At 29.3% G+C, this 10,341-nt stretch overlaps 1 protein-coding gene across 1 annotated transcript; it reads right to left on the reverse strand.

The window, feature by feature from the left end:
- Positions 1–8,872: 8,872 nt before the first annotated feature.
- ERF-H1 (ethylene response factor H.1) lies at positions 8,873–10,341 on the reverse strand. The gene is made up of 2 exons (NM_001247919.2): positions 10,203–10,341; positions 8,873–9,766 (listed from the first exon to the last, which is right to left on the reverse strand). Exons 1-2 carry the CDS (start codon positions 10,283–10,285, stop codon positions 9,235–9,237), a joined length of 615 nt encoding a protein of 204 aa, NP_001234848.1. The 5' UTR covers positions 10,286–10,341; the 3' UTR covers positions 8,873–9,234.

Consider the following 10,341-nt stretch of genomic DNA (forward strand, 5'->3'; position numbering starts at 1 on the left):
CACTTTTCTCCTCATAATTATAAAGTTGTATACCAAGACCTTTCAAGTTATTTTTATTGAGAAAATATTTAAACTCTTGAACCTTGTGATACTGTTAACCGCCATAGATTTCTCAAATAATATTGGAGAAAAAAATTGGCAAATAATGTTTGTTCATACAATTTATTATTATTTAATAAATATCTCAAATTTTCAAATACTAACTTTTTTTAGTATTTGGATCAAATCTCATTATTTGGAATCTTTTGAAAATTGAAATTCATCCCAAACTTTTGTCTTTTACAAAAACACCCTTTATATCAGTTGTTTGCGTTGTATTACATATTTTTTTTACGTGAACATCAAGTAGTGGTGAAATATTCAGTGAATTTTAAATGATAATATGTTTGTTGATGAAAATGATGAACAACCGGCTCAAGGTAACAAAGTCATGTGTTTTGTCTACTTCACGATGTATGGAATGATATTAATTGCACTCACTCCAAACAATTATATTGTTCTAGCGTCATAAACACTATTTGTTATTGTTGCAACGGACATTCGATTGACTTGTAATACAAACTTATAGTTAATTTTGATAGTTTATAAAACTTATGAGTATAAATTATATTTTTTTAGAAAGTAAAATATATTTCTCAAATACTATGGCTAAACACTTGTTAAAATTTCACCTAAATTTTTACTCGAATAACAATTGTCAAGAATATTTGAAAATCTATTTTCAAACTCTAGCTAAATTTATGCTCAATTGTAGATATACCTTTTATTCACTCATTTTTTATATGTGAACCTTTTTTTTTACAAAGAAAAAAGGAATAAATTTGTCATTGAACTATAAATTTTTTTTAACAAAATAATCCAATTTGATTACGATTTCTCGTCTCTCTATATCAATTACTATTAAAAAAAAAACAAGTGATTCTTTTCACTTCAAAAAACAACACTTGAAGATTATTATTACTCTCTTGTTGTAGTGATATTCACGTATCGACAAACAAAAAAATCATACAAAAACACATCATATTAAAACGAATTCTCATATATCTTTATCTTTGTCATTTTTTTCTTTGATTATTTTACCTCCACTGAATAACTACAATCCTCAACCACCATAATCTCATCTTGACCATCAGAATAAATGTTGCAAATAATGCAGAATTATTATGCATACCTAAGTTTGCTATATCGTTAGGAAATCATAATTGTGAAATTCTGATAATGATATTTGTAATTTGAGAATGATTGATAATAATAGAGTTGTATCTATAAAATTGTGAGGATTCAACCTAAGTAGTGCAATTGATCATTATTTGAACTTTTATATGAGCTAATTTGAATTTGGGAAATAGAGAGTTGACAATTGAAGCATGTGTTGAAGAAGATTATGGTGTTGGTTTCACTGTGGAAATGTGAAATATTTAACATATTTCAAAGGTATATATATCTATATATATCCCTTAAAGTTTATAATTACAAAAATTTTTAGACGGATACATTAATGGAAGATCCGGATATATTAGTAGCTAAAAAATCAAAGCGTTGATACATTAAGAAGAGGGTCGGATACATGTAGGTGTTAGGATCGAATTCAAGCACACACACTAGATGAATGAAGAATACAAGAACTTTCAAGAGAAAGAGATGAGAGATAGAGAGAAAGAGAAAACCCAATATTTCGTGGTAACACCCCGTGAGTAAACTTCCACGGCGGTAAGATATATTTATATTAATAAATCAGAGTATTTTTGGTTACAGAGAATAAATAGGAAAACCTAAAATAAAGAATAAATAGGAAAGCCTAAAATTAATCAGGCTCCACTACCTAACAGTAGGGGTGTGCAACAATCAAACCAACCGATAAATCGAACAATAAAAATGTGATTGGCTTATTATTATTGGATTTTTAATGGGTTTATAAAAAAATTGAGGTTATTGGTTCGGTATCGATTTTTACTATTGGGTTATTGAGTAAACTGATAACCCAATTAATCAGACGATAATAATTTATTATTTTACCCTTTCTAATTATTAAATATTAATAATTCAATATATTATTAGACACTATAGGTATATCAAATTATTAGTACTACACCAATTTCACACTTGGCGCTTTACTAGATTTTTTAGTTTATTCAAAAACAAGAAAATGGTAGCCTTGTGTGTAAGCACAGCAATGAACCGCGGCGAACCCTCAGACAACCTATATAAGATTAGGAGGGGGGGATCCTCAGGATAGACCAAGAGCCCTTTTGCATCATATCTAAGGGATTCCTCGATTCGGGCCGAAGAAGCAATGTCACTCGATCATTATCAAACTGACTGCAATCCTCAGTAGTGGTGACCCTTTCACTCTTCCACGGACTGATACATGTACCGAATGCTCATACAGGAAAGTTGACTCCTGGGTCTGGACCGACTCTTTCAACCGCTCAGACATCCATCCCCTTCGCGCTTCGCGCGCCCTATCCATCCGCGCTCTGGCAGGTAGGGGCTTATTTATGTGAAAAACAGCAGGCACATGCTCTAAAAAAGCATGAAGCGTTTGCTGACTTTCGCGCCTTTCATTTTCAACATTTAGAATTCTTTGATTAATTTGAGAAAGTCTTTCAGTGGTAGCTGGATCCATATCTCCCTTTGCTTTCCCAAATAGAGAAAGAAGCTTCTATTTATAAGCGTTGGAGGCCCTTAACCCTTTCTTATTATTAGTAAGATAGGTTGTCTTGGTTCCGGGCTTTCTATTTGATTGTATCGAAAGACCCAATGAATTGGGATTTCCCTATTGGTCTAGGTCATTTCGGGGCAAGCGAATCCTTTATGATGAAAAAGATGAGCTTCAAAAGACTGATTCGGGGTTCTTGCAGAGTGGAACAAAGTTAAAACAAGAGGTGCACAATTGTAGCAATTTGATTTTAATTTTAGTCTTGTTAAACTATTTTAGTTTAGTTTAAATTTGTAATTGTAGGTTGTAACATTTGTAGGTTTGAAAAGGTCCGTATTTTAATTAACATAAGAAATTACATACTATGTTTTGGTGGTAACATGCAATTAAAGCATTCGTACTATATTTTCTCTTATTGATGCAATTTCTCATTATATTTCTTGTTTTACTATCAAAGCATTTAGAGAAGTGAGAAGGCATATAATATTTAATGGAAATTTTCTTATTGGGTAAATCGAAAATCGAACCGATAATGATCAAAAATTGATAAATTGAAAATCGATAAAGAATATCTTATTGGTTTGTTATTGGGTTAGAATATTTAAAAATCAAAAATCGATAGTATATAAACCGAATCGACCGATGCACACCCCTATATACATGCGCTGATACATTAAAAGAGGGTCGGATACATTAATAGAGGGTTCAGATACATTAATGGCCAAAAGATCAAAGCGCTGATACATGAACAAGAAGGTGAATACATGCACTGATACATCAAAAAGAGGGTCGAATTCATTAATGACATTTTTTACTTTAAGAGAAAAATGAGGGATTTTGGAGATTTGTAAAATTTATAGTGGATAATGATAATAAATAAATAAATTTTTTGTAATTATCTGAAAAAAATAACTTAGATAAATCTCATAGTGTAAAACTTATATTACATCTTATCCCTATTCTTTCTATTTTACAATAATTTCTTAAAAAGTTGTAGCATTTGGATACATTATATTCAACTGGATATATAACGGCTGATATATAAAACAACTTGATTGTTGTGTTTAAAAAAGAGTCTAAACGTAAAATAATAAGCAGTTCCAAGAATCACGCAAAACAGATCTCACAAATCATACAAAACAGATTGATATCAATCTATTCTAATCTATAACAAATTCAGAAAATTCAAAATTCAAACTTTCTTCTCCTTCTTCTATCCCAAATCATAACAGATTCAAAATAGATTAATATATCAATTTTGTTGAGATATTCAAAAATTTGAGTGTGCGATCAAAGTAATGAACGATGCAATAGTGATAAAATAGTTGTTAGGACAAATAATATCTTTTGCGAATCTCTAATCCGTCATTACAATTGAAGTGAATCTCAAATATGTTATTGATGCAACAGACAAGATGGCTGGATAGATCTGTTGTTTTGATGCTACATTCGGTGAAATTATTTGTGTCGAAGTTGGTGAAAACAATGTCTAAGATATCTGTGTGCCTAAATTGAATAATAGATATATTAAAAATTTTATTTTTTTCTTTTGATATATCTTTATCCATAAGTTGCAGGTTATTGATTTAATATAATTAGCAGAATTTTTTTATGCGCGACTTATTTGATATTATCACAGTTGAGCGAATTAAACTTGTAGTTATGGAGGCTATTCATCTTTCTGTAGAGTTTGTAATGTATTGTCTGAAAAAATAGATTTGCAACAGCGATGATTCAATGCTTCAGGCATTGAAGTAAGTATTTTGTCATGTTCTTAAGATGTGTTAGTTTTTTTTTTTTATACATAAGTCGTGATACATTCTTATTCTTGAAAAAAGATACATTATTAGCCTTGAACAAAAAACATGTAATTGTGGGAATTTCAGCTAGGTGAAGTGTCTTGCGCGCACACAATTATTCTTTGATACATGTGAAATTTCAACTAGACGAAATATCTTATGTCGTGATACTTTACTGACTACAAAAACCGATACAATTATAACTTGATTTGATACAATTATAGCTAGTACATACTTAATTTAATGTATCATGCACATGTGATTTTCTGAATTTTAAATTTATCAATAATTAAATTTCTTTTAATATTTAATTTATCCATTATTCATTTTAATCATTATTTTTTTAAATTAGTATATTGATATATAAGACATGAAATGGAGAATTTGATAAGATACTACAGTCGCATGTAATGGGTTCGCATATATGTTAGTTATTTTGTTGTTTAGATAATTATCATATACATGCAATTTTATTTATATATATATATATACACACACATTAATGAAAAAAATAATATACTTGTAATTTTATACATGTAAATTACTGAATACAACTTCATATAGTTAAAGTGAGCGCATATGTTGTGAATTTATACTTTTAACAAAATGATATACTTGTAGTTTTATACATGTAAATTATTGAATACAACTTCATATAGTTAAAGTAAGCGCATATATTGTGAATTTATACTTTTAACAATTATTAGTATGTGAATTTCTTTATTTTTTTTTAATATTTTAGCAAAACCTTTTTAATGTATATATTATCCAATTTAGCATGTGTATTTAATTTTTCTTCTCTATTTTTTTAATGACACATGATACAATAACTTTTATAATGTATCATTAAAATTGCAGCTATATATAAGTTTGTTTATTGAATAATTATTCGTGGAAATTGAAGACCTCTATTAGCTAGAAAACATAGATATACATCTATATTGCTATGATTACTAAAAATCAGATGCATTAGCAAACACATATTAAGTTACAATGGTATAAATGTTGGATAAGGACGATTGGTCAGCTTCAAAATTTATTTTGGAAGAAATTGTCTTACCACATAGGTACAAAAGGATGCCCAGACGATCAAGAAAAAGAGGAAAATTCACACGAAAAGCTAAGCACAAACACAAATTGTTGTGGATATTATGGACAAGAAGGTCGCAATAGAAGAACTTGTAATTTATTTTCGAAAGATGATTGATAAATCTTTTTTTGGATTACTGTTATGCTTCATATACATTAAGTTAAGTTTAAAGATCAATTCAATTTTAAAATTTTCCACTGGTATATTAATATACATTACAAGTTACTATTAGATGATAAATTTCTGATATAATAAATTGACATGTTAATATCTTCAATCTTGTGTACAATTCTTATAGAAAATAATACTCATTAAATATGACACAATATGGTTGTATCAGATACTTATTTAACTGGATATAATGTATTTGATACACATATTGCAGAAGAAATTTTTTGACTGCTACAAAATTAAATGTGAATGTTCAATGAACATGACAAGACGATGTTTACTAATACAACATTTAACATGATACTCATTGAACATGCCACAAAGTGTTTGTATCATATACTTACTAGAACTATATATAATTTATCTAAAACATATTGAGGTAAGGATCATCGAGAAATTGCACGAGCAAAATTGTGATCCCTCTTCTAGAGTGTTTTAACAACCTCTTGCTTTCAAAGATGAAGGACGTCCTTATTCAACTTTTCAATATTAACCTATTATTACTAAAGGATCATGAAGTTCTTAGATATATGTTTAGCTCAACTAATATCTTCATAATTAAAAATCGTTGTGTCAACACAAGACTAAAAAATTGTACATCTTCAATATTTGTCAGGGATTTGAAGAAGATAAAAAAACGATTACTACTCTAAGAATAAAGTGGTACATAATGTACCAATATCATGTATTGAAAACAAAAAATTTAGGAAATTATTAAATATTGTAAGATGAATAAGTTTTAGAGAAACAATCTAAAATATAAGTGAAATTATCTTAAAATAAAAACTATAAAAATATCGTTTATGCATATATACTTAATGACTATTCTATTAAATCAAATCTTCTTCGAGTGGTGGTGTGGAAATGTGGATTGACCCTTAAGCCTTGGTGGATCATCATTTTTCGCTGACGTATCCATCATTGGCTTTGTCGGTGTCATATCTCCACAACAATGTTGCACAAGATCTAATGAAATTGTTCATTACAGTTAATTGAAATGTAAACGTCGTTTACAAGATATCATGGTAATCCAGTAGGAACTGAAAATCCTTTGATGATCTAGAATATTAAAGCAGATGAATACAATTAACATTCACTTGTACATAATAAAATACGTTGAAACATGATCATTCTATATTGTATATGATACATGAACAAAAAACATCAAATCAATACAGAAAGGCTTTATTATATATTATGAACATAATATATTGTATATGATACAATATTATGAATATAACTAACAAAAGATCACCTATAAAACTTGTAATTTGATACATATGAGAACATAAATTTTAATGTATCAACCCTTTACAAATTGATTGGTATCAAACAAAATATGAGAACATTGTAATGTAAAATAACATATTATTTTTACTCCGAATAACCCATATACCATAGCACATATAAAATGATGTATCAGTGTGTTCAGATACAACATACCAAATGGTTATCAAACACCAAAATTTGAAGAAAAAAAACTAAAAATACATACTTTGGACGGTGAAAGCCAGGAGATTAGCGGTATTATTTTCCTTTTTTTTTTTTGGATTTTTTTGACAACATTTAATTTCGAGGATGAACATATTTTGATTCTTATTGTGTGGTTCAAAATTTTGAATCTGTTTTCAGCCTATTTGTCACCGTCAGAATTATGTATTCAATTATTCTTATAAGAAATTGATCGAGTAACCCCAATCTTATAAGAAGCACCCTTATTCATATATATCAGGAACAAAATTTTGAACAAAAATAAAAACTCGAATAAGAGAACAATGGAGAATACGCCCCCTATCTATTCAAATGTTTGAAATTGATTGATTGGAGAGAGAATCGTTCTGAAATGAACTTGATAACTGTTAACAATTTGGAGAGAATTTAGAGAGAGAAAAAAAGAATTTAAAAAGAAGTGGGCAAACGTAAGTTTCATTTATATATCCAGAAGTAATAAGAATTGAGATAAAAAAGGAGTTTTGAAATATTTTAAAAAGCTAAGAAAAATGAAAAATAAGAAAACTTAAGTTGTGTATATAAGTAATTTTTTCAATAAAATATGTATCTTGTTAATTTTTCCAATAAAGAATATATCTTGTTAATTTTTCCATGGTCCTTATTAGTATTCCTAGTTCAACTATTAATTTAAATAATAAAATTCATAAAATTTATTAAGACAAAATGAACAATGCTTTGACATGTGAAGTTGAATTGTGACATTGTCACTTTACTTGTCAATTTAGGTCACATTGACTACATGCTTGATTATAACAAGAAGTCTAACCACAATAATATACTCAATATTATAATCCCACGTATAAAAATTTTACCTTAATTTATTTCAAATAAATAAATTGTTTTTAATAAATCCTAGACTCATAAATTGCATATTTGATTAATACAACAAATAAAATTAATCCAACTAATTAAACTCTCTAGTATTTGACCAAACTATGATACTATGAAGCAACCAAATATTCAATATTTATTAAACCAAATATCCAATATTTATTGCTTGCAAGATGTACATGGCACTTAACAAAATTAAAATAAAATAAAATTTATTGAACTAAGAACCGCGTTTTTTTCTTTGATGGTTTATTCGTTAACTTATTAGAGAGAAAAAAAAAAGTCTTTCTTCCATGTGCATGCCTAACGTTACTCGTCCGTGATTGGCGGTTCAATATTTAAGAAAAAAGACTTTTTTTCTTCTTTTCATTTCTTTTCGTCTCGATAGTGGATACTGTGTCTTTGTTTAGTATTACAGTGGATAAAAGTTTCGCATTAGTTGAGTAATGAATTGATAGTCTCTTTATTTGAACTTGAACAATCCTCTTTTCATGATCTCTTTTGAGATTGAGTTAGACTTAGGTATTATATTCTTACATTGTATTACAGTCAGGCTCATCCCGATTTGGACTTTTAGTCCACGCTCCAGTTTAGTCTTGGGCATAAAGGGGATTAAGATGCATTTTACCCTTATTATAAAAAATTTTGACATGAATTTGAATTTAGTCGAGTTTCAATTTGAATATCAGATACAAAATGGAAAACTAAAAAAAAATTGAATTTGTACAAGTAATATTTTACCTTTTGATTTGTAATTACATAAAAATGCTATATGTCATTGAACTTATAGAGTAATGGTGGCAAGAGCTCTAAAAGAGAGAAAAGATTATATTATAATGGAATTTTACAACTAGTAGAAGGTTCTCTTAGAGTAAAAACTCTAGGAACCAAAAAGAGAAAATGCCTAGACCTACTAACGATACATAGATTTTAAACAGAGGGAGACTACTTAAAAGACTTAATACAACAATAACTAAGCTTCAGTCCCAAACAAATCGGGAACGGCTATACAAATGGGGTTAAATTAGCAAAATGAGTATCTTTCTAGTACAGAACAATGTAGGACCCAAAAAGAGACAATTACTGAGAGAGAACATCAGTAGAAGAGTTATCTAATACCTGCACTGATCAAATGTAGCAAGTATTAGGCAATAGTCGATTTACGAGCAAGCTCACTGGATTTGGTGAGAAGGAACAACATTAGAGCAAAGCTCAATGGATCCATAATCCAACAATTCTTCAATCATTTGTTCAATGTGATCATCTTCAAGTGGCTTGACAAATTGTGGTATACCCTCAAGTACTTGATCTTCAACTTTCCTAATTACTCCCACTCCCAAGTTGACTACTTTAGCTTCCTCATGATGATCATGATGAGTCAATAGTACTGATGGCTTTGGTACCAACATTTGTTGTTTCATTTTATAGGAATTAATAACACTTTCTTGAACATTGGTTGCATTTTTTGCTAATTTTTGTCCTTGTGGTGAGGTTTTGGTCATTTGAAGTGAAGCCATGTAGCATTTGTGTAACTTGGCTGTTAATGTAGTTGAGAGTAGCTTAGAGGAAGATGTTTGTGGCATGTTTGGGTTGTATGGGAAATTAGTTCTAGCTCTTGGACCACACATTAGCCTTGCTGCTTCATCATATGCTCTTGCTGCATCTTCTGCTGTCTCAAAAGTGCCTAACCAAATTCTTGTCTTCCTAAAATCAAAACAGAGACATTTACTACTTACTCAACAACTTTGAGACAGAGCTATGCCTAGGATAAGGATATTGTAACGGCCCAGTCCACTAGTAATATTGTCCGTCACTAGTTTGTAAGGTCTGCTTACTTATATACTCAATATCTTACTTAAGTTGGATTGTCACAAATATGAATGATTTCAATTCACAAAAAGTCACGTGATCAGATCACCTAAAAGAAAACTACGCATAATTGTTCATAGAACTAGTCATTTGAAAGTAAAGGTAGACAACATGTCACATCAAGGTCAAGTTACACTAATAGCAGAGGCAAAGACAGATATTCAGAATTTAAAGTTTATGATTTCTGCATTGACCTAATATTAATATATTTCATAATATGTATGATCACAGTGCCATACGATACCATATCTCAATATAGAATATGACTTACAACAATGGATGGCGAATTTCGGAGACCCAAGAACCCCAATGTCTCTGTCGAACTCCTCGATATCTTTGTTGTGCCCTAGCCATAATATTGACAATCTTACAAATGTAGTTAATTGAAGTGTGTGTGTTCGCAAAAAAGT

The sequence above is a fragment of the Solanum lycopersicum genome, chromosome 6 (genome assembly GCF_036512215.1).
Source record: "Solanum lycopersicum chromosome 6, SLM_r2.1".
Classification (NCBI taxonomy): domain Eukaryota; kingdom Viridiplantae; phylum Streptophyta; class Magnoliopsida; order Solanales; family Solanaceae; genus Solanum; species Solanum lycopersicum.

Bases quoted from the DNA above. Each gene is read 5' to 3' on its own strand.
- ERF-H1 (NM_001247919.2), bottom strand. From the start codon at position 10,285: ATGGCTAGGGCACAACAAAGATATCGAGGAGTTCGACAGAGACATTGG. The intron at 9,767-10,202 runs GTAAGTCATATT...TTTTGATTTTAG, and splicing joins GAAATTCGCCATCCATTGTT to GAAGACAAGAATTTGGTTAG.